Source organism: Vidua chalybeata, chromosome 12 (assembly GCF_026979565.1).
Source record: "Vidua chalybeata isolate OUT-0048 chromosome 12, bVidCha1 merged haplotype, whole genome shotgun sequence".
NCBI classification, from domain to species: Eukaryota; Metazoa; Chordata; class Aves; order Passeriformes; family Viduidae; genus Vidua; species Vidua chalybeata.
This window is the reverse complement of record NC_071541.1, coordinates 13,509,992-13,534,642: the sequence shown is the minus strand read 5'-3', so window position 1 is coordinate 13,534,642 and position 24,651 is coordinate 13,509,992. Positions and strand designations below refer to the sequence as shown.

Sequence of the window (24,651 nt, the reverse complement as noted above, 5' to 3'; positions counted from 1 at the left end):
CCTCTGAGAGGGATGATGTGTAAACATGCAGCTACATTATCCTCCTGGTGAAGGGCAGCACTGTGGTGGGAGCTGCATCTGCAGCATGGCATTTGCAAAATGGAGCACTTGTTTGAGGATTTGGGAATAAATGGCTTCAGAAAACTCTGTAGCAAGCTTGTAAGCCAGCAGGATATCAGGCAGTGTCTCTGTGTACTCCTTTTGGGGCTTGCATCCAAAGCACTGTAGCATTTCTTCCTTCAGCATTTTCTCTGCACTCTTCTTTCTTCCTTACTAAGTAATTAAAAAATTGCATGGAATAGTTAAGAAGGTGCTTCCTATTTTCTAGGTTAGGAAATTGAGGTAATGTTTAATTGCTGCTTTCTGGGGCAGACTGGAAAGTTGAAAACACATTTTTGGAAACGCTTTTAACAGATTTATATTATCAGTGGCAGTGCTAAGAGTAGCTGGCTTGAAAACTGCTTGTCAATTGTATACATCTTGTATTGAATAGTAATTTGTACTCTCTAAGATAGGACAAATGTAACTAATTAAACTGAGTTAGATGGCTAGTTTCTGTTTTTCTTTGCAGAGCATCACTCCTGTCAGCCACTGACTGTATGTGTATCATAGGTCATGTTTTGATATAATACTGCATCAAGAGTTAGTAAAGGATGGTGAAATACTTTAAACTCACTACATCAAGATTTCATGATCTCAAACACTCAGCCCTAAATAGTGGCTTTGTAATATACATACACAAAACAAACAAACTTCTGTTGTTCTATACCAAGTCTTAGTGAATATTCCAAGCAATATATATACTTAGATTTTTAAAGAGTGTGAAAAAGAAAAAAGAAAGAAAATAACCCCAGTAATTTCTATCAAAACAACGCTATTGAGATTCCAGGCTTTTCAACTGCAGTGAGGGCTTTATTTTCAAGAAGCCAAAGACAGAAGCAAGTCAAGCCCTGGAGCCCTCAAACGGCTCTTTTTCCTCAGGAGTCCCGTGCTGCCCAACGGGGGCCAAGTGCTCTTTGTGGTACTTGGCCGTGATGGCAGCGTAGGCGCAGCCGTAGACAGCAGCTGCCAGCATCATCAGGCACACCACGCCGCACACCACGCCCGTGATGACCACGGTGGCGATGGCGTGGCGCAGGCTGACCGGCCTGGGCCTGGCCTTGGGCTCGCAGCCGCCGCGGCCGCCGTCCCCCGGCTCGCCGTGGTGGCCGTGCTTCGGCGAGCTCCGCTGCTCGAAGCCGTGGTGGTGGCTGCTGGCTGGCTGCACGTGAGCTGCCCTCAGAGGACAGGCCCCAAAGAGCTCGTAGGGAACCTTGAGGAGATCCTTCCCCTTCCGAATGCCTGGCGCTGAGCAGATAATGCCGTCGCTAATTCCTCCTGGAAAATCAAAACAATGGTCTCGATATTTGACAGTTGCTCAATCACCTTAATGTAAACCTGAGGTAAATTTATCATCAGTTTCAACTTCATACTTTTAAAAATTTATAGTATGTTTTAAAGGTTGTTGTTCAATTAGGTCAGTGTGAGACCATACAAGTGAGATTATTACACTGCAAAAATCACATAAGAGAGCATTTTCAAGAAGCAGTTCATCAGGAATTTGGTTACCTGTGCTTTTATGGATGTAAAACATCCATAAGTGTTAAAGTATCCAAAGTGTTAAAAAACATAGGTGGTAGAAAAATAAGAACTGTCATAGATAAACAAAGAGGTATTGTTAACTGCAAATTCAAATAACTTCTGAACGCTGCTAATTTTTATGGCGAGAAATGGAAAAAACGTATTTAGAAAATATTTTCCACTTGATTGAAATATCCCATGAAATCATCACCATTCTGACATCTTAGGCTAATTGTAACAGGGCAAAGAGAAAGTTCACAAGTTGTATGTACCCATGAGCAACTTCTTGAAGCAAGACTTACAGTAAAAAAAATATACACAGGTATAAAGGAGTTGAGTTTAATCAATCTATTACCCTGCTCAAATGCTAAATTTAATGATTGCTTAGAGCCAGTTTCTCCAAGGAGGTTTTTAGTGCAATGGGGAGAGAAGTAGGAATCCACAGTCCTGGTAAATCATGTAGTTTTTCCTCAGTGTGTAGAGGAGAATACACCAAATGTAGCCCCATCAGAGCAGAGGGCTTTAGGGGTGTGGTGTGTCAAGGAGTTCACAAGGCCAAAATCAATGTTGACATATTTTAAAAAATTAACTAATCAAATCAGCTGAATTTTCTTTCTCTATCCAAAATAATTCACCTTTCAGCTAAAGCCAAGCACAGAAATTTTCATCCTGAAAAGATTTTGAGAAGGTAATGAATACAGATGGAGCCAAACTGAAATCTGGATTCTACTCCACAAATAATGTCAATATTCCAGGACAGATTTGAGCATAGCAGGTCTCTTGGTCTTTAATGGTGAAACCAAAAGCATGGTTCCAGACATCTTCAATGTGTTAGATTGAATATGGATATGGGTAAAACCTCCAAATACTTCAACTCTTATCCTTTCATGGTTTTAAGTAACTAAATATGTGTGCTTGGAATAGAACCCTGGTGTTCCTCCTGAACTGAAGCATTCTTTATAATTTCTTGTGAGTATGCATGAAATGTCAATTGCCCAGGATGGATTCAGCTAAAAATACTCAAATATTCTGGACTTATATTGCTTTGTTATGACATACAAGAAATATCTGCAGAGCCACTGTGAAGTTTCATCCCATGCGTGTCATATAAGTAGTGGGAAACATTATTGTGTAACTAATTTTTCTTCATGTGATTCAGACAAGTAATTCTAGAGAAATACAAACACAGAAGAGAACATAACACTTGGGCTTCCTTTAAAGCTTGCTGCTAAAATTAATTTGTAAGTTCCATGTCACTTCATTTAATTAATCTGTACAGTGTTCAGAAAGGTGGAAGGACATCACTGAACTTCTAGACAACATTGTTTTTTGAAATAAATGATCATATTTATGCTGCTGGCAGAGTAACTAAGATGATTTGATATGTTTATCTTGGATTATTTCATTCTTCTGCACAGAGAAGTCAACCCCTGCTGAATTTCCAGCATAATAGGCTAAAGCCCTGTGATAAAGTAATATTTTACCTATTCAAGATATGAAGAGTTTATTGCTGAGAGGAATTTAGCCTTTTGTCTTTTCTGAAATTTACCTCACCTGAAGACCACTGCAGTGGTGATTGTGTCCCTGCATGGCCGGTATGGTTTTCCAGCTGGCCTGCAGAGCTCTGATCCATGCAAAGGGCATCCCATCAGTCTCAGGCCACATGGGCCATCTCCACATCTCCTGTGCTGCAACAGGCTCCACACCACTTTGGTACAGAGACAGGCTATCAGTACTTTGGTCACATGCAAGCATCAAAGCCTGATTTAGGAAAAAGAAAATTGCCCTGCTGTTCCAAATTCTCAGTCTGAACATACCTCCTGGGAGAAATAAATTAATTTCTTCTTACACTTAATTCCTTTAGAATTAAATCATGCTATCTTTTTCACAGCATAACTCATGAATATATTTAAAAGCTGATGTGACCAAAATACTGCCACTACTATTTATAAATGTCACCTTTCCCTGTGTGATGCCATGACAAATTCCTGTGAGGAAATTGCCAATGGATTGAGTTCCTCTTCTGGTTAACAACAAATTAGGAAGTGATGCTAGGTATTCATAAAATATTAAAGAACTACTAAGTCATAATTAATAGAAAAAGTAGAATCCTGGGTTCTCTAAAGTTTGCTCAGTACTGATATCTGTCTTGATGCTTGCCATCATGCAACAGGTAAAAAGCTTTAAAACAGTAGGTTGGTTTCCAGCAAAAATATATTGGTAGAATTAAAAAAAGTGTATATGCACAAGTGTACTTGTTTTATATTTAGAATTGTCTCTCTCTGAATTGACACAGTAGAGAACACACCTGTACCTGCTCTATGGTTGTGTGTGCATCCTCATGCTTTCTCTGGGCACTAATACAAAGTCCCTCTCTGATTCTAGTTTGCCACCTGTTTTTTACAAAAGCACTTACATTCTGACCTATGCATAAGAATATAGTTTAGTATGTTTATTTGAGGAAGTGACCTACAGTGTGGGGTAAATTTTAAGCCCTAGAAGTGAAGATCAGTTAGATGCTGGTTAAATGTTCTCATGTACACTATATGTAATGAGAAAAATTCCTTACCTCTGTATAGAAAACTCTCCAACCACAGTTTCATGCCAAAGATATTACAATTGCATTGCCAGGGATTATCTTTGAAGAGAACCACTTTCAGGTTTGGAAGTGACTCCAGCAGAATTCTTTCCATTTTCTGCAGTTTGTTATGCTTCACAGAGAGCAATGTAATATTCCCTGTGCTGTTTCCAAATGTCTCAGGCAATCGAATAATGCTGTTGGATGACAAGTCCAGTTCTTTTAGGTGTGGGAGGAAACTGAAAGTCTTGTTTTCTATATAATGAATCAAATTTCTGGTTAGGTTTAAAACCTGTAGATACCTCAGTTTTTGGAAAGCACCAGGTGCCACACTTGAGAGAGAATTATTAGACAAGTCTAAGATTTTGAGTAACGGCGTTGCAGTGAATGAGTTTTGGTTGATTCTCCAGATACGGTTGTTCTGCAGCTGTAGTATCTGAATTTCAGGAGGCAAACGGGCAGGAATTTCAGTAAATCCTCTGTTCTTGCAGTCTGCTGTCTTTGAGGCTGTGTAGCAGAGGCATTTTTCAGGGCAGCTGTGAGCTGTGTGTGCCAACAAGATGACATTCCAACCCAAAAGCCAGCTACCTGTATCACAAGTGAAAGATGATTTAAAATGAGCTAAAAATGTTTGTCTTTAGACAATACACAGGCCACAGCCATAGGCAGAAGGTATACAGTTCTACAATAAACAATAAGATAGATACTACAGAATGCGTTTCTTTTATAACACATAAGTAAATTACAGATAGTGTTGAAGTACTTGTATAATGCAGAATGAAGATAATGCTACCATGATCTTAAAATGAAATACTTCCCATGTTTTTTTTCTTAAGTACAAATGATTTTCAAGAGGATTTGCCATCAGCAGAGCAGTGATGTTTGAAGGGAATGTAACAGTTTCTTTTAAAATTATTAAATTAAAATGTCTCTCTTTCTGTGGTAGTAACAACTTTAAGACATCTTGTGCCAGAAGAATTACAAGCAGAACTTCTATTTTTCATTGGTTTTACTAATATCACTGCCTGGAAGAATTGAGTCAATGTACCATTAAAAGAATTACAAGCTTCAAAGACATAGTTATAAAAAAAGTATTAGCATTAATTTTTCAGCAATTCAGAGTCTGTAAGTTTCTCCTTTAAAGTATCTGGTTGTTTTTTTTTTTGCTTTATTTCCCTTCTCTGAATGTCAGCTGTACTTCTCATAGATACCGGTTTCTACACAGTCACCAGACATTTGTCAATAAGCTTCTGACAATATAAATTAATTGAGAGGACTACCTAGTAATATTTAGTATTTATAATTATCTGCTGCTCCCTGATGTTCAGATGGTTTTAAAAAAAAAGTTTTTACCTTTTATGTCTTGCTAATGATCTCAACTTTGAAAACAAGGTACTTAAAGCTATGCTTGTATGCATATTATACAATAATTAGATCTTCTTTGACTAAAGAAAGAACGATGAATCCTTTTCTAACATTTTTTTTTACTACTGTTTCAAAATGAAAACATTTTAATTAGTTGCTACTTGAAACCTTTTGAAAATAAAGTGCTGTTTATTGACTTACAAAGATCAAATGTGAACAACTAACAGGGAATACCATATTGATGAAATAATGTATAAGAAATATGGTAAATATAAAAATGAATGTTGTATTTTGAGACTACAGTTTAAGGAACAAATTACTCATTAATTTTCACTCAGAAATGAAATATATATATTCAAATTATACATAATCTTCTGCAAGACTGAATTCTGCATCATAAAATTCTTTTGAAAGAATCCAGCATTCCTGCATGCAAGGTAAACAATACTTTCAGTTCATTACACTGTTCTGCAACAGTTGGCTTCAGAAACACAACTTCCAATGTAGAGGTAAAATAAATTCTTCCTTGGCAAGGAAATGCTTTGCAAACAGAAAAATTGCATTATTAATGTGAATGCTTCAGTATCTCACCTTTCATTCTGCTCTGCTTGTTCTTCCTCTGGCGGAAGATTCAGTCCAGATTTCTGATGTAGAACAGTGACAGACACTGTTCTGATTCCCACTTCAAATCTGTAATGTGCTCATCCAGTTTCCTTCCTTGAGGGTTTTTAGGTGGTGTCTGTGACTTGTGTAAAGGGTAACTATTTCTACTCAATTACTCTATCAGCCTTTGGTTTTTTCTTACGCACAATCTTCTCCCCTCTCCCTGCTTTATGACTCCTAGAGACTAATTCTGCCTCTTAATCAGACAACAAGCCATGCAAGCAGTGTCTGTCCAGCTCTGACTGAACAGCTGTAATGTACAAATAATGACCTGATAACCTCGCCTCTTCAATTTGTTTAATCTCCATCAAAAGCAAAGCACAAAAAATAAAGCTGCCTTTTTAATATCCAGTATGGTTTCTGAATTCTGGTGGGTTATTAGCCAGGCTGTGTCAATTTTTGCAAGATCTGAACATGGATTTTCATTATCCTGGGCTGTGACTGGAGGCAGTGGAGTGTATAATATCACTACAAATAGTCCTGTGGGTTGATGACATGGTTTTGACAGTGCCCTTGTTTGCTCTTTAAGCTTATTCATCTGACATCCATCAGTTGTGCTGACAGGATTTTATTGCTTGGGAACACAGGACCAGTGGCTCCTTCCATAAAAATGGCACATATCCTGGCATAGTCACCATGAATATTGAACAAATTAATTTATTTTCAAAGATATTGGAAAGATGTAGCAGATGATACTAAAATTGTACTTAATGTGTGGTGCCTTGGCTTGTTTCTTTGTTATTTCTTCAGTAGAACTCATACTGTGCCATCTACACCAATAAAAGGATTAATGACTTGTGACTGTGATGAAGCTCAGAGGTGTTGAAAGGCATGAGAGATCTCGTATATAATTGAGTCTTTCCAGGCCATATGATCACTCCATCTATGAGCTGTCCTATGGAGAGGGAAGTTGTGCAATCCAAACATTTCAGACCCATAATACGACTTTCTTGGGTACAAATTCTGCCTTTAGGTGCTTTTGAAAAGATCACATAAAGCTCACTTCCCAGGTCAAAAATTATATAATGTAGGCAATTATCTAGAAGGAGTACTAGAAAAATCAGATCATAAGGTCCAAACAGGTGTTGAAATCAGGGTCTTTACCAGAAGTTATGCAGGGTCCTATCAAGTTGAGACTTCCATATATCCAGTGACAGATTCCATCACTTTTCTAGGCAACCTTCTCCAATGTGTTACTCAGAATCAATAATTTTTTCTTGCATCCAGTGAGAGTTTTCCTTGGAACAGCTTGTCCCTCCCCTCTTGTCCTGTCACTATGAACCCTTGTGAAGAGAGTAACCCCATCTTTTCCATAGGTACCTTTTGGTGTCCCAAAGTCTGTGCTGAGCTCTGTGTCCCCCTGGCTCACAGGGCAGGGCTGTGCCTGTCAGTGTCCTGTGCCTTGCTCAGTTGTTTCTGACACCAGCCAAGATACCCAAAGGAGCAGTGGGTACATGGGAACAGTGAAGGAGAACACAGGAAAATCCTCATTCTCTAAAGTAAACGAGATTGTTCATCTTGAGGATCCCAGGATTGCTGCTGTGAGTAGCAGACCTTACTATCCTTGACATTCTTGATGGATGGCGCCTTGTCCTGATGTGGGATGAAGCCTGGGATTTACTGTGGAGGAACACTACAAATGTAAATAACCTGCACCACAGTCATCATGGTTAACCCCAACTTTACAAAAAATGGGGAGAGAAGCTTAAAGTTCAACTGCACTGTACTTTATATTAATGTCAGATTAATGTAAAAAACTTTTTAAACTTTTGCAGGATGATACACTTATTTGCTATTTCTAAGACCTGTCTTAAAAAATACCCGTGCATCATTTTTGTGAATTAAATGTAAAATTAAATTAAATGTAAAAAGGTCTGTTATAAAATAGCATCTTCCTTAGAAGTTGTAGCCATGTTAGCTATGGATACTGTTACAAAGAATAAAGTTAGGTCAGGTACCTTTTCTTGAGATGACATCCTACTCTCGTTGCGTTAACTCATCCCTTGTATCAGTGGCAGCTCTTTTCATTACTTTTGATTAACGTTGCAAGGAGGTAATAGCTTTTATATTATTGGTTTTTTGTGTGATAAGAGGCTTTTAAATTCTCTTTGGTATCTATAATTTTATTTAGCTTATGAATTCAAAGGATTTCTTTTTTAAGTTATTTTTCCATCTTAATTAATATTTGCTGACCAGATGGGTATACAAGCTCCTACTGCAGTTCATTTCATGTAACATTGGGCTTAAAGAATATCTCTTAACTGCTTTCCTATTTTAGGTAAGTCTTTGCACCTATAATTGTATTATTTTTAGTATGTACCATATTACAATGTTCACAGGACAAGGTCACAGAAAGTTAAGCCCTGTGGGAGGTTCAGTTCCAGCAATAATGCAGAGGTTGTTTTATTTACTTGGAATCATGGTATAAGAAGTTACTACTTTTTAAAAAATCTTCATGCTGGGTTCAGATTTGGAAACATATTATTAAATCTGTCAATTTGCTTTTCATGTAGATGTGGCTATTTTTTCCTTATATTGAGAACTCTGAATGAACATGTTTTGTAAACAGAAGTTTCCCCAACCTATAATCCATGTCCTATTCCCATTTATTAGGAATAATACTTTGGTTGTGACAGAGAAGTCTGATGTGGTGAAAATTATAGTTGTGTCACAGGTAGAGATTTGCCAGAAACAGGATAACCATGAAACCTACTCTTACTTCTGGCCTTTTGAACCACCAGCAGGATTCTTTTCAGTTGTCTGATGTGGTACAGCAACTGTTATTGCAGCCTCTTAAATTAGCCTGTGCCTTGTTGCAGCAAGGTATGTTTCCCATTGCAAATAGCAAGAAAGCCCCATGAGCTAATATCTGATCCCTGCTGGCTGAGGGGGCAGCTCTGTCTCTGCTTTGCCAGCAAACTCTTTGTTGCAGCAATTACTGCCATCTGCTTTAAAGGAGGTCTATGTGTAAGAATCATCTCTTTTACAGAAGAACATTATGTTAATTAAACTCTAGCAGAAAGGAAACTATTTAAATATTTCAAATATTTAAAAGTTACAGGATTTGGATTCCATTGCATTGTATATTGAGTCCAGGCAGACATGATTATATTAAAAAATGTTCCCAAGACCACAGCAGACAATTCCTATACATACTCCTTATTAGATTTATTTTCCTTATTCTTTTGAGTGGGAAGGAATTAGAACTGAGATACTTTCAGGGAAATGGCATGTGCTTTCTCTTTACTAATGTGTGTGTCCAGATTGGTAAATCAGCTAAGTTCTTGCAACTTTGGGTAAATGCAAACCCCTCTTCATTTTGGTTCAGGACAAAGAAAATATTTGTATTTGTTGATGAAACAACCCATACCTTTATTGTTGAAATTCTTCCCCTTTGACTGGAACATTGAAAAATAAAGTAGTGCATGATGAAGAGAGGTGGTGACCTTTCCCATGAGTCACAACAATGTGCAAAGGTGACAAGGCAAAAGAGACCTGGCAGTCCTTCATGCTTTTCTTTCTACAAGGGCATTCCTGGTACTGTGAGAGCTCAGGACTCTCTCAAATATTTCCTGGTGGGGTACTAGCTTTTCAAAAGTTGACAAAACTTAGAGGAAGGCCCTATTTTTGCTTGCTTTTCACAACAGAAGTATAAGCCAATGGATCAAACTAAATTTGGCTTGAGGAAGATTTATGCCTTAAAAATCAGGCCAAATTTTCCAGACAGGTGGGTTTGTGGGTTTCTTCACATATCTTTTGCTTAGACAGGATAAGAGGGGAGGAATATCAGCTAGAATTTAATAATATCAAATGCTGGTTATGACACACCATAAGAAGGCACCATGATTTCTTTGTGTCTGAATTGTTATGAGTTTGGTGTTATTTGATGGTGTCCCTTTCAGGTGGGAAGAAATGTTGTACAGCTCTAGAAACAAGAAACCAAGCAGAGAGTTGTGATTTTGTACAGGGGAAGAGCCCAGTTTTTCCTTTCCATTGGCTTGTTTTGCCTTACTTAGATACATCTGGTACTTGTTTATACAGTGAGTAATTAATCTGTGAAATGCATTGTTGAAAGTTATCCTTGGGCCAGAAGATTAGTAGGATTCATATATAATCTTGAGCCATAGTTACCTCATGGGGAAAAAAAAATAATTTAGAAGGGATATAAACTTTCACTCTTAAGGGCTTTAATCAACCACTAATGACACAACTTATGGAGAAAAACCTTTCCCTGTGGGCAGTTTTTTTCCATAATTATTATTTATGGGAATTTTTACACCTTTCTCTGGCACCTCTAGGAGAGGCCAGAGTATGAGATGCAGTAGTGGTCGAGATAAACTGGAACATGCTCCAGGTGGAGATTTAGGGTGGGAATGGGGTGGCTGGGCAGCCTGGCAGTGGCAGGGAGCTGCTGCCTGGGGAGCTGTGAGCTGCTGTGTCCTGGGCAGCAGGGGACAGCCAGGCTCAGGACCTCCTCTGCCTAGGTCAGAACTCTGTTTTTCTCCACATTGCTCTTCTGATTGGGACTGGAAAATTCTTTCAGTATGCATACCCAGGTCTTTGTCACCAGGTCTGTTCATAATCTATACACAGCTATTTGGGTCAGTCCTTTGTCTGCAGTTTCCTTTTCCTTTTCCCCCTTCCCCTTCTCCCTTTCCCTTTCCCTTTCCCTTTCCCTTTCCCTTTCCCTTTCCCTTTCCCTTTCCCTTTCCCTTTCCCTTTCCCTTTCCCTTTCCCTTTCCCTTTCCTTCCACTGGGTAGTGTGGTCATTGATTTGTTGTGATATTTTAATTCTAATACAATGCTTTTAGAAGTTAGTGTGGCTTGTACTCTTTCCCATAACTAAATGAGAAAAAATCTATGAAGGTGAGAAGGGCTTAGCTGGAAAATGCTGAAACACCAGCCTTTCAGTGTGCTTTGGTAGGTAGAAAAATTACCAGGATGGATGCAAGCCTTCAGAATGAGGAGAAGCACAGGGAATAAAGATGCTGGGCCTCTTTACCTTAATTGCAAGTTAGATGAAGTTGCAGCAAGGGGCAGATTAAGTGTCAGCAGAGTATTTGTTCCATCACAAATAGCAGCAGGGGTTGCAGATTCAATTTTCAATCATTTCCTGACTAATGTCAACCACCTGTTATACATGCTGAGCATCCATAGATAGAATGTATCTCCAGTAAAAGTAAATTAATGAACTCACTGTGCCATTATTGCAAGTAAAAAATAATATTGCTTGACATCAAGCTAAGAGAATTGAAAGAAATAAAACTGGCAAGAAAAAACACATGCAAAAATAAGTACAAGTGTACACTTTGTTTCATCTTGACATTTTAGATGTTTTTTGTCCTCTCTTAAACATCTTAAAACTGAGATCACTTGCTATTTTTCTAGATAGTTTATTCTTCATCAAAGTTTTTTCTAAGCTTTTACTTACTGATTTTGTTTTCTTTTTATATTTAATGAGAATTTCAGTTCATGGTCACAGCTCACCCTGGACTCAAACTTAAGACCAGGATATAAATCTCCTGTGCATTCTGAGTGGTTGATTTACTAGGGCAGCTCTTGTAAGAATTGGAAAGATTTTTTTAACATCTGTAAAAGGGTTTTGAAATGTTCACAGTGTATGAAGAAATATTTTAAAGTGCAGTAAATGTTTCTTATACTGGTGCTCACGAATTGTGCTGCAAAGGAGAACTCATACTTCATTGATTCCTTTTGTGCTTTTAAGGCAAATTGTAGTAGTTCAGTAAAATTCAGTGTTAAATGTTGGGAACTCCTGTGTTTATGGGCCCAAAAGGACTCTTTCTCTTTGCCCCAGTAGTCACTTGAACACAGAAGTTTGCAGAAGCAAGGATGACATTTGCTACAGCAAAAAGCCAAATAGTTAAACCTCTGTGATTCTTGCAACACTTTGGAACTATCCACAGGAGGCTTTTTTTGGCTTTTTTTCTTCATTAATTTAGCAAGGTACTAAATAACCTGACATTAAAATTATGCAGCTGATAAACATTAAATACATAATTTTGGTGGATTTAGTCATCAGTGGAATGTAAGTATTCCATTGGATCAGGACTGAAGTGCTCAGTAGCTTTGGAGTCAAGCTGGGATGGAACATTTCCATTGGCCGACGTTTTGCTGCAAGGGAAAAGGAAACTGTAACTCCTGAAAGGATCTCAGGTGAAGTGTGAAGGACCAACTCCTTTAAAAGTTCCCTGTTCCCAGTCTGTGCCCTCTGCAGTGTGCCCAGAATGTCCCTGTTTGCTGCTCCCACAAGCAGAGCAGGGATATTGTCACTTTTCCCATATGGCTCCAGTGAACAGAATGAGCCAGATCCCTTTACGTGCTGCCACTGCTCTTCAGTTCAGCAGCAGATGAGTGTTACCAGGCAGTGTCATTTGCTGCTTTTCCAGTTTTCTTGTTCTCTCCACATTTCTGCCATCCCTACTGCTTGAACTGCTGCAGCTGCAGGCACCAACAGTGCTCTCACAACATCCCAGAGATCCAATAGCAAGCTGTTTTCCTTTCCTCACCCTCTTCTTTTTAGTCTGTCAGCAAGTCTTAAACACCAAAGATGTTTGTAAAATACCTTTTTTTCTCCACAGAATGTTTTAAATGAAGTAGCAGGGTAAGTCAGGTGTATGGATAGACTTCTCATGACTCAAGTTTAGTTAGTTCTGCTGTTTTCAGCCAGGATAAATCCCTGGGAAACTTAGCTAGTATACAGGATAATGATGCTGCTGTTTAAAATTTGTAAAATAGTAGCAAAATAGTCTACTGAGAAGACTTTTGTTTAAAAAATAAAAAGAAAATACTCTTTCAGAGGGCATTTTATTAATGAGAATTACAATACTGGAAAATCTGTTATAGATTAGTGAAGAACAGTAACAGTGTATCCAAATGGAACTGGTTGGATAATTAAATTCATTTAATAGGTACTGAAATTTAAACCTCTTGATCCCTTTGACGTAAACATAACTTTTAAAAGTCATGGAACTTGATTCTAAAAGTGTAATGTGGGAGAGAAACACTGGGACAATGAGTACAGATTTCAGATACCCTGGGAGGAAATGTTCAGGAGTTAAACAACAGGCTTTTAAATTAAAAAAAAAATAAAAATAAAAAAAAAAAAAAAAAAGGAAAAGAACAACGCCCAAAAGTGTAGCTATGAATATAAAAAGAAGCTTTAACCCTGTATATGTAGGTATGCAGCTTATATGAGCAGTATTGAAGCAATATTCTGGGATAACCAAGTGACAAGTAAGGGATCCTAAAGACTGAAATCATTAAGGAGCATCATGCTTAAACTATTCTTACACTCTTTACCTGATCTGTATTATTGTGTCTGTTTTGGCTATATCTCCTTCTGTATGTCTGTTTTGGTTTCCTGTTTTCATGCTGAGAATCCAAAAAGATCCTCATTCTATGGTTTCTCCTCTCATTAATAGAATATTTTGTTCAATATTGATTACAATTTATAAAGTATGTCCAGTGTATAATTGTCTTTCCTTGATTTGGTGAAAAGGAAAATTATTTACTGAGTTTTAACATATCTTTTAGGAGAATCATACCAAATGGCTGAGAAAATAAATTTTTAAAAAGTACAACATAAAATTATATCAGTAGCCCTAAAGTTCAGACAACATTTAAATGTTGATCTCATCTTTTTGTCTTCCATGTTTATATCTGACTTCTGTGTCAACACTGGGTGATGCTGAAGTATAGAGGTAATACATATTATCATTCAATACAATGACTTTTAATCCAGAAGCACTTCTATTTTAGTATTCTTTAATCTATGGTGGGATCTCAAAAGTACCCAACCTCACTGAGCTTTGCCTATAAAGCTGTAGCTGCCTTAAGCAAAAAGGGTGTGTTTTCATCTTTATTTGCTTTTATTTCCTTCTGCAGTCTGTTATTTTGGAATATAATGGCAGGGCTGAGCTTGGTTACTCATATTTTGGCTGAGACTTTTTATCCTTTTCCCTTTTCAAAATGACAGTATCCATTTCCTCTCTGTCTCTGTGTTTCAGCAGAGTTAGAGCACATGAGTTCAAAGAACAACACTACTGACTTCTCCCTTCTCAAAGTGCTCTGTGGGAGGAGTGGGCTGACTGCTTTTAGAAGGTGAAGTTATCATCATGTGCCTAACTTTAGTGAAATAATAATTTCCATACGTTGAGTTTTTTTGGTGCCATTAAGATCTTAAAGGGTTTTCATTAGTTGCTGCTACAAACTTTTCTATGAACCTGTTAGAAAGAAGAAAGAGCAGAGCAGTCTGTAATTTGTAGTTTGTGGTGATTTGGAGATGTGTTCAAACATAGGCACTTGAGTGAATATTTGTATTTCAAGCAATTGTAGTACAGGCTTTTCCTTGGACTCTGAACACTCTCTGCTTTTCTGTATGCCATCAGCTGGTCATACTTTTACATATTGTTGCTTTCTTAGCTTTGGAGTAAAGGGATACCCATTTTAGAACTTCTGCAGACTTTGTTACATTGAAAGTGTGAAAAAGTTTTGAGAAAGAAGTGGAAGTTGCTTGACTGAATGCTTGGTTTTCTGTAATACTTTGTCTAAATGGAGCTTGGGTGAAATGAATAATGTAGAACAACATTTCAGTTGCATCATAATGCAGATTTAAGCTAAAAAAATAAAAATCCCTGTCTATCTACAGTCCTCTTCATTGTACTGTCTCAGCACTGTTGCAAAGGCATCTCTTTAAATATTCCTGATTAGGACTTTGGACCTGGTTCTCCTAAAATCTTAGGGAAATGCGTCACCCTTCCATCAACACAGGATTTGAACTGCAAGTGTGAATACAGCACATCCTTTCTGGTGTTCAATATAAGAATATAATGAAATAGTGAACAAAATACACCACTCAAAGATTCAAAATGTTTAACACCTTTTTGGACAGATGATGGCACCTGTCAGACTTGGGTTTCTAGAGTTCTTATGAGGCTAAACTTACAGGGAAAAAAATTACTCTGAAGAAGTGAATCTGTTTGATTTTAATTCCTATTTATAGGGTATCTTTAGACCAGGAGCAGCCCTAAGACTTCAGTGCCTCAAACCCTGGACCTACCTTGACTTCATGGGCAGATGTTCTCTAATGAAAGTGTCACAGAAATTCAGATTTCATGAAATAATTTCCTTATATATGAACATTACAAAACATGAGCAATGCTGTCATTTTGTAAAAGAGTTTATTTTATACACAGAAGACCAGTTAACACATTTTAAGCAATGGCAATGCTGATGTTTCCTGGTTTTCAGAGATGGGCTGAACAATGGTTTCCCATGGTAGAAGCTTTGTTGTAAAGGTTTCTTCTGGTAATGTAATTAGGAAGTATTGGCTCCAGTTATTGTAACTTAAACAAAACACGTTGTCCTCAGCAAACCCATTAAACAGGCATAGCCTTGTCTAAAAGGAAAACAGTCATATAGTGTTTCCATGGAAACTCAGTTAAAGTTCAGATTTGTGGATATGAGCATGATCAGCGCTACAGTCTAACTCATTGAATTAAAGGAGTCTTAGTCGTGATGTCAACCCAGTATAAAAGTGTCTGTAAACATGCAAGAGTCAGAGCCTTCCATCACTATAGATGCTTTCTATCTGCACTTTAAAACAGAATAAAGCAGGGAAACTTGTGTTGTGTTGTGCAACTTCTCTTCATCTTTTGTGGCTGTTTGTGCCATTGTAATACAAAAATCTATATAAGAATATAAACTAAATCTGTTTAAATATACTTTATTGGAGTTTGTTATAATTTACTGCAACTCTAATGTGTGGTTTTGATTTCCTTTTATTTTAAATAAAAGTAAGGAAGGCTTTTCCCTTAGTGTAGGGCATATCAGCTCTGTACTGTGAGAGAATGGAGAAGATAATGTTTGCTTCCATTACAAATGTGCTAAGATGATTTGTTAATTCTGGAAATTATGCTCCAGCATTCTTTTTGTAAAACAGCAGAAAAATAAAGAATTGATTGAATTGGTCTTAATTGGGAAATGAAATATGTTTTATAAATGTGTTATGGCAGAACTTCCAGGAGAACCTTTGTCATTTATAAATGTCCACATTTTGGAAAGTGGTATTTCAAAGTTATTTTGACATATATATAATATATGATATATTATGAATATATCATATTCCTATCTCCAGGAATATGATAGAGACTTCAGAACTACAGCCCAACATTTACTGACTGCTGTGTGAAATAAGCATTTCTGGAAAGCCCATCAGGATCAGTCTGCCTTTGGTATTATGTGCCTCAACACACAAACCTTTGCAAGGTTCACTTTCCTTGTAAATCCATAAAGGTTTGCCTCTATACAACAGTACAACCTCTGGGAAGTCCTGCCAAGAGTCCTTTCCTTGAGCAGAGTTTTCAGGGTTTTTATGTTCTCCATCCTGGAAGGGGCTTCATGTTCTCATCGTGTGCTGGGCATCCCTTAACGCCCACAGACCCCAGTGAGCCCTTAGCAGTGTTCAACACCTTCCAGGCAAAAGCCCCAGCTGAATTTGCACCCATCAGGCTTCTTATTAACAAGAGAAGCTACTTTGTATGATAAATCCTTAGTTTAATGTATAATCAGACATCTCCCTTTCAGAAACCTTCCTGATTTATTTCAAAGCTATTACATTAAAGAGGATTACATTTGGTGCCCATTATATTGATTTCCCTCAAAACTTAAAATTTATACTTCTAAAATATGCCTTAAGACTGCATTGACAGCTAAATCCTGCTAATCATTAGTATATAAATTTTAATAGACTACTTGTTGAAGCATCTGGATAGCAGTTTATGTGAAGTAAGTATGGTCCATTTGTAATTTTATTGTGAAAGTCATGTCAGCACTTAGACTATTTCCAGAAGTTAATAACTCAACCAGAGAAGTTCACTTATGGTCATGACTTGGCACACAGATCCTGGGCAATGCTGACATCTGATTAACAAACTTTAAAAGTGTGTCAGTGCCTTCTCATTTTATCAGTCTCAACCTTTTTTAAAAGCCTTATTTCTTTGGAGTTTTTTCTTGAAGTATCAATTAAAAACATGTATTAATTTTGGTTTTGGTCCTAAGTTGGTCAATATATTGTTCTTTGTATTTTGTGGCTTTAAAGAGGTGATTTCATCTTTTTCTAATGAAGAAAATAAGCTGCTGGCTAATTTTCAGCAATATGAAAACACCTCTTAATAGACCAGATCGGCTGTAACCAACCATTTCTGCTGGCACTTAGGCAGGCTTATGTAGCAATTCTGAAGATGGGGATTTCTTATTTTTCCTGAAATCTGGTAAGACAAGTAAATAGAAAGCTTCATTCCACCCCTGATTGCTTGGCCTCTTGGATGGCATTAGCTGTTTACCAGTTCATGGGCATGAACATCTGCATATTAAATAAAACAAAAGATAAGTTATTTTCCCCAATACAGGGGGAAATTTATTTCCCCAATACAGGCCATTGCTGAGAGGTGTAGTTAACACTTCTTGGCCATGTTTCAAAATTGTGGCAATAAAATTCTCTAATGAAATAAATTTAAGTAAATGTGAAAATGTTCAGATTACAGCCAGTGTTAATCCATAGTTTTAGAAACTGACTTTCAAGTGAGGTATTTGTAATATACTGAACACATCTAGAAAGATGGTGTTTCTTTTTATTTAAGACATAAAAAGTTGGAGAATATGAAAGAGAAGAAAATTTATATTTCAGTATACTGGAAAATCTCAGCAATCTAAGATTGCTTTCTATTCCTGACATGGTTTAAACCTCCAGTTCAGGAGATTCCCAGAATGCTGGTTTATAGCTCTAATGCTAACTCCTATTTTGCTGAACCAAGATGCAACTCTGTTCTTTGCTACACAGATATTTAATAAAAATACATTTTTGATCCAAAAATGAAAAAAGCAGGCACACAAATCTGCTTTTGCAAATACTCTTCATGGAAAAGTTTAACATCTGTATCTTTTGCTGTTACTGTTTTTTTTTAATTGTTCAGTAAAAGACACAAATCAGATTACAAATTCACCTTTGGATTTTCTTTGAACTTGCAACTGCAGAATACCATGGTACTACTCAATTTCAAACACATAAAGATACGTGCACTGAGTCTTTTGGTCACATACTTTTTTTTTTTTTGTCCTTTGCTAAAACTGTAGATTATCACCATGTGGTTAAACAGCAAAAACATGGTTAAAGTAGTGATCTTAGAAAAATAAAAACATGAAAATTATTCTGGAGCATTATAGTAAACGCTTGATTTATGAATCACCCAGTAGATATGGTGTTGAAAGGCTGGAGATTTTTATTCATTATGGGGTCCTTCTGTGTATTATTTGACTTCGAGTAACATGACTCATATTTTCAGCAATTCAAAGTAATTTGCTAATCACAGTATAGCACAAACAGCTTGTTGTGATTATCACTATTCTTGTTATTATATCTCAGTAAATAAGAGATCCAAGACTTATTTCCAGATGATGTGGTTTGATAAAATGTCAGCGTTTGCTCATTCAGTGTCCCAAGCCTGGTTTGACTAATGAGATTCCATATACTCATAGACCTTGTATGGACACAAATCCCCTGGTGACAGCAGCAGAGATAGAATGGTTGGTGCTCAGTGTGTTCTGTAGGCAGAAAATGTTGGATTCGGTCAGATCCCTCTCCCTGGAGGGGAGGACTGGACAGAGAACTCATGAGTTCACTTTGCTGTGGATGCCCTAATATTTATCTTCAATGTCTTGTCCAAAGTATTCTGTGGCTGGCAGCAGGACAGCTTGTACCCATTCTGCTATGACAGGATTGCAGTTTGGGAGGGGTAAACCACTTAGGAAATTATGATAGAAGCTTTGCCAATGTCTGAGATCAGCCTTCTCACAATGCTGAGAAATGCAGAAACAGATTTTTTTTTTTTTTATTGTTAACCTGCTTAGGCAGTAGCCAGAATCAAGTCTGCAAATAAAATATGATCAAGGCTTGAATGCGTTGTGTTTTAGTCACAAGTGGAAACAGAAAGTCTTATATATCCTAAGAGAATCTGGTCTCAGGATATTCAGATAAATATCCCAATTTCTGGCTGTTTGTCTGGACTTTGAGCCTCTTAGGGTTCCTTAATTGGCAGCTTGAAACCACAGCCTTTTGGCTGAGATGGAAATGTAACCTGGCTTTTCTGCTCTAAACTAGGACCTCAGCTGTGAGAAGTAAAGCTTTTTCTGAGAACTTGACAAGTCCTGGATCTTCCCTTAAGATTTGTAAAAGTGCTTACAAATACATAATGTTCCTATTTTTCGTTTCAGTCATGGGTAGTACTCAAATAGCAAGAAAACCCTATAAAACTAAAAAATGGTTAGGGAGTTATAAAAATACTCTCACTGCTTCATTATTTTAGCATTACTGTGGTCAGATTTCAATCTTCACATGCTTCCTATACCATCGGAATTCAGAATTATTTGTCAGAGCAGTGGCTGTGCAAGGAGATGCTGGAAGAAAGTTGAAGGCTTATAGGAATTCATAAAAGATTTGCCACCAGCAGAGTTTCCTCTGTGATGATTCTTGCCTTTTTCTGCAGGCTGCTGAAACTTCCTGAGGCTAAAAGTAGTACTACTCAGATTTCTTCAGATTTCTTTTTTTTTTTTTTTTTTTTTTTTTTTTTTTTTTTTTTAAGATTCCTTTCTTTTTTCCTTTTGACAATGCAATGAGCCAGGTGTCAGTAGGTGTCAGGTATTTTCTAAAAGTCACAGGGAGGATCCTCCAGACACCAGGCAGGGCCGCTTCAGCCTTTTCAAACTGGGCCACCGAAGCCACTCCTTTATGCTGTCACTGTGCTCCTTGTATTCCTCAGGAACAGGACACCTCCCTGTCCAGCAAAGTGCACTAATGTAAATTTGCATGCCCAGGGATTATCTTCCTTCAGGCTTATGAGAGGTTTGTTTTAGGGTTTTTTGGGTTTTTTTTTTTTTTAAAGTTACAGATGGATTATCAAGTACCTGCCTTGAGCTTTGCTCCTGGTACACAAAGTTGATCCTGGGGTAAGTGAGCAGATTTCTGTGGGAGCCTTTGTCACGCTGTTGGCAGTACGTCAGCTGCTGTCCTGTAAACTTTGGGATTCAGGATGGTTGTCTCAATGCTAATTTACAGATAACCTGTTTCCCTCCAACATCCCCTCTGGAGAATCCTGAAAAATCAATGGACTTCCAGTCACTAGTGTCTATATTTTTTTATGTTTACACTCAATTTATATCCTTTCTGAGTTCCCTCCTTGATCCTGCTGCTACTTCATTAGTCCTGCAGAAGGAAGATGTGTGTCAGGGAGTCAAGGGCAGTCTGGTTTATGATGATGTTCACAGACTGCCCTCCACAGTTCAGTTTGTCAGGGCTTGGCTGCAAACCAAGCCCTTCAGCTTTCCCTGGTGCTTTGAGTTTGGATGAGCTTCGGCCTCCCAGCAATCATCATCCTGCTCCCCTTTCAGCTGGGCCTCACATCAGCTTCCCAGCTTCTCCTCCCCTTCTGCTTCAGCTTGGCCTCCAGGAAACACCATTTGCCACTGCCTTCCCTCTGTCTTGGTTGTCTCCATGCACACATCATCTTCCACCCCTAAGTCTAAAAATCCCTGGAAGAAAGTAGCAGGCTTGAGGTTCCTGAGTTAAGAGGCAGAACTTGAGTTTTCCACTGCCATTTAAGGAGAATTCACTCATTAACATCCTGCATCACAATAGCTCTGATGAAGGAAGGAGTCTTTGTGTTGCTAAATCTTATATATTCAAACTATCTCACATAAAAAACCTGATAGTTAAATAGGACTTTAAAATGTCTCTGTATGTGTGGTCATTCCACTTATTTGATGACAAAACGATAAAGGTAAGAAACCATAAATAATACAAGATTTTTTCCAGCTTATTTTATAGAATCCAAAACTAGGTGATAGTTTGCACTTTGAGATATTTTGTGTTTGACACTATATCAGCCTCTGTAGCTCAAACTGAGATGGAAAAGGTAGGTGTACATTTACATGGATTCCAAAGGATTTAATAATTAAATATTTGTAAAGTATTAAAATAATTTTGGAGTACTTAAATATGCAATAGACATATTGTGGAGTAAACAAGAAGGTTCCATGTCAAGAAACAACAAAGGAAGTTGTAAAAACATTAGAAATTGTCCCTGAGTTAAATAATGAAATATTAGAAAACCACAACACAACAAAACAACACATTGCAAAGGACAGTTTCTGAAAAATAATGACCTCTTATCCAAATGCATAACAGATACCTTATTTTTGCTGAGGTAGGAACCATGCTTTATCATAAGAACAACAGAAGTGTATAAGTGCTCAATAGTTCAGCCCATTTTTTGTCAATTTGGCTCTTTATCTGGCCACCCATAACAGTTCACTATGAGGATAGCTGGTGTCACCACCCAGGTTTGAGACTGCCTGATGCTTTCAGGCAAAAGCTTGTATTTTCAGTACATTAAAAAATAACCAGACTTAAACTGTTAGGCTGATTTTGTTGTTGTTGTTGTTTTTGGGGTGTTTGCATCAGTCATTCCAGGTAATAAAACTAATAAATTTTTCATGTTATAATATAATTTTGAAGATCTTCTCTTTCAAGAGAGGAACTGAAAACAATGAGTAAGGGTGAGAAGAAGAAGGTATAGATAAAAGGGGAAAGATCCCTGAGAGGGAAGCTGAGTGAAGTGTCTGGAAAGTCTGGAAAGGTGAGGCTGCATTTTACTGTGCAAGTAAACTGAACCTGGGATCAGAAGCAGTCTGAGAAGTGCCCAATTCACAAGAGCTTGTTCACATTTTTCTATATCCTGCATATGGTATGGAATGACTGCCACTGAGAGTACAGCTATGTTGGGTGAGACTGAAGCATAACTATGTTACTTGTTACATAACTATATTATTGTCTATAATAATGTCTACATAACTACATTATAGATAAAGAGGTCTTGTTGGAAAACCTCTCATTTGTTAGCTAAGACTTCCTGGAATTGAGGGGAGAAAAATACCTAGATTTTATGTTTAACTATTCTACATAAAACAAGGTCTTACAAGATTTTTATCATCTTTAGTGATAGGTGGGAGTCTTCTGTTAATTTGTATTGGCTCTTCTTGACAGTTTTGGTGTTTATTCTCGGGATTGAGCACTGAGCTCTAGAGTCATTTTATCCTTCTTTGCCTGAGCTAAATGCTGAAGATGGATTTTTAACTGAAACAGATTTAGAGTATAAATAGAAATGAAATCAATTTTTTAAAAAGTATTTAAGTGTGTTCTGGAATATTTCACATGTAGTTATTAGATATTTTAAAAGATAATAATCAGAATTAATACTAGTAGGGAGTAAGAAGAGCATCTTAAAGAGTCTAAGCTCAATACACAAAGGTGATACAGATTGAAAAATAATCCTGCTACAAGTCTGTGTGCAACATTTCCTATTTTGAAGCCAAGTTAAACCTCATTTAAGATAATTCCATTGGAAATAGGAGGCCAAAATGTCCTTAAGATTTTAGGCATCTTTTATGTATGAGAGAGGGTCTTAATCTCTACTGTATTCTCTTGGAAAAGGAATGGAGACCTTAAGATATTTTTGTAACCTTGCTGATCTAGTGCTTATATACAGTGTTATAGTGTATAGATATTTCAGAGAATGGAAATCCCTTTAGCTTTTGCTACTTTTTCCTGTAACCATTTGTCAGGTTTGTAGGGAGACTCAGCTCCTCTCTTGCCTGAAATAAATCAGTCTAATCTATTTTCCTCTCGTATTTTAAGTAGGAAATTATTCTTTTTACTTAGAATCTAAGAAGGATTCTAATTCTTTGCACAGAAGTAATTTGCCAAGGAAGGATTTCCTTATCTTCATGTCTATTTGCTTAACCACGGAGATTGAAAGGAGCGCAAGCAATCCTGATCTATTCTGAGCAGTTATTTGTTTTCCTTCATGTTTGCCATGTAGCATTTGAGCATTTCCCTGTACTTCCATCCTGAAAGCAACCCACAGAGAGAGTGAAATATTACCTTCAGCCATGGAATCGATGCACAAGGAAATTACTTATTTAGCAATAATTATCACTGAGCCAAGAATTTAACTTTGTCCTTCTCAACCATCTGTTATTTCATAGGGTCTGCACTGCAAAAATATCAGCCACTTTATTAAACAGAGAGAAGAAATTTGAGGGAGTTTAATAACTGTTTTCTGTAGGAAGAATTAAAAGTCTTTATTTGCATCACCTAAGTAAATTTGCTAATGTGACTAAAAGAAAAGATTGGGTTTGCAATATTCGTTTGAAATGACACATGTTGTGTTACATAACACAAAAATATCCCTCTCTCAGCTCCCATCAATTGTTCTCCTGCCTGCCCTCAGCTCCAGCCCACCCTCCTCTGTGACACTGGAGAAAAGGCAGCAGTGAAGACAAAAGTCCTTTTTTCCTGGCTGAACAATTTTTATCCTTTGATTATTTTGGTTGAACCAAGCCTGCAAATGTGGAAGAATACTTTATACTTTGAAGTGTATGTTTCACACAAAGGTCAGTTAGAGTTTTTGTTATTTGTGGCAGTTGCTGGGTACCTTCCCAAACAATATTTAGAAAAATCTCAGTGCAATTTCAGCTTTTTAATCTAAATCTCTGTGGTAGCTGTTACACCCAGAAGGCTAGACTAGGAATTAGTGACATGGGAGATATAATTTTGAAGTTTTCCTGTTTCCTTTTCTCCCCTCATGTAGCCAGTTTGTAAAACACGGATTTAATGGTGGTTTGGAGCACAGATATTTTATTCAGAGGTTCTCCAGTGCTGAAGGATTAGGGACTGCTCAGGAGAATATAATGGCTGAAAAACCTTTTGAAGTATATTTGAATAGCTCTTGTGGCATTAAATGACCAGACCAAAAAAAAAAAAAAAAAAAAAAGGCATCTTCTAGTCACAAAGTTCTTGAAAAGCTCAGGAGGGAAAAATGTGCCAAAGTGCTTTAGTATCACATGAGGGGTTGAAAAGAAAATCATTTTCCTATACCTTAACACTGTTAAGTCTTTCAAACCTGGAGGCATTCAAATAATTTTCATCTTAATTTTAGGAACTATTAGTAATTTTTATTTATTATATATTATGTAGGATATAGAATATTTAGAAGCTGTGATGGGGAAGTTCCTGTGGGAATTGTGCAGGGAACAATGTGTAAATAAGACAAAACTGTGAGATTAAAATCTCATATTAAGATAGGCCTCTCAAAAAAAACTACCTAATGCTGCTTTCAGCGTGCCATGTCTGTGAGATGTGTTCTCTCCTCCTACCCTGCAAGCACAGTTAGAGATCACAGAATCTTTAAATGGGAAAAGACCCTTTGGATCATCAAGCCCAACTGTAAATCAAGTCCAGCTATCATGTACTTGATATCATGTAGTAGTTCTTTATTTAATACCAAGCCAAA

At 37.3% G+C, this 24,651-nt stretch overlaps 2 protein-coding genes across 2 annotated transcripts in view; one reads left to right on the top strand and one right to left on the bottom strand.

Moving 5' to 3' along the window:
• Positions 1–24,651, top strand: part of CACNA2D3 (calcium voltage-gated channel auxiliary subunit alpha2delta 3) — a 389,950-nt gene that overhangs the window by 321,065 nt on the left and 44,234 nt on the right. The gene's annotated exons all lie outside the window — the stretch shown is intronic.
• LRTM1 (leucine rich repeats and transmembrane domains 1) lies at positions 944–23,250 on the bottom strand. The gene is made up of 3 exons (XM_053953558.1): positions 23,241–23,250; positions 4,190–4,786; positions 944–1,377 (listed from the first exon to the last, which is right to left on the bottom strand). The coding sequence occupies exons 1-3, from the start codon at positions 23,248–23,250 to the stop codon at positions 944–946; spliced, it is 1,041 nt and encodes a 346-aa protein (XP_053809533.1).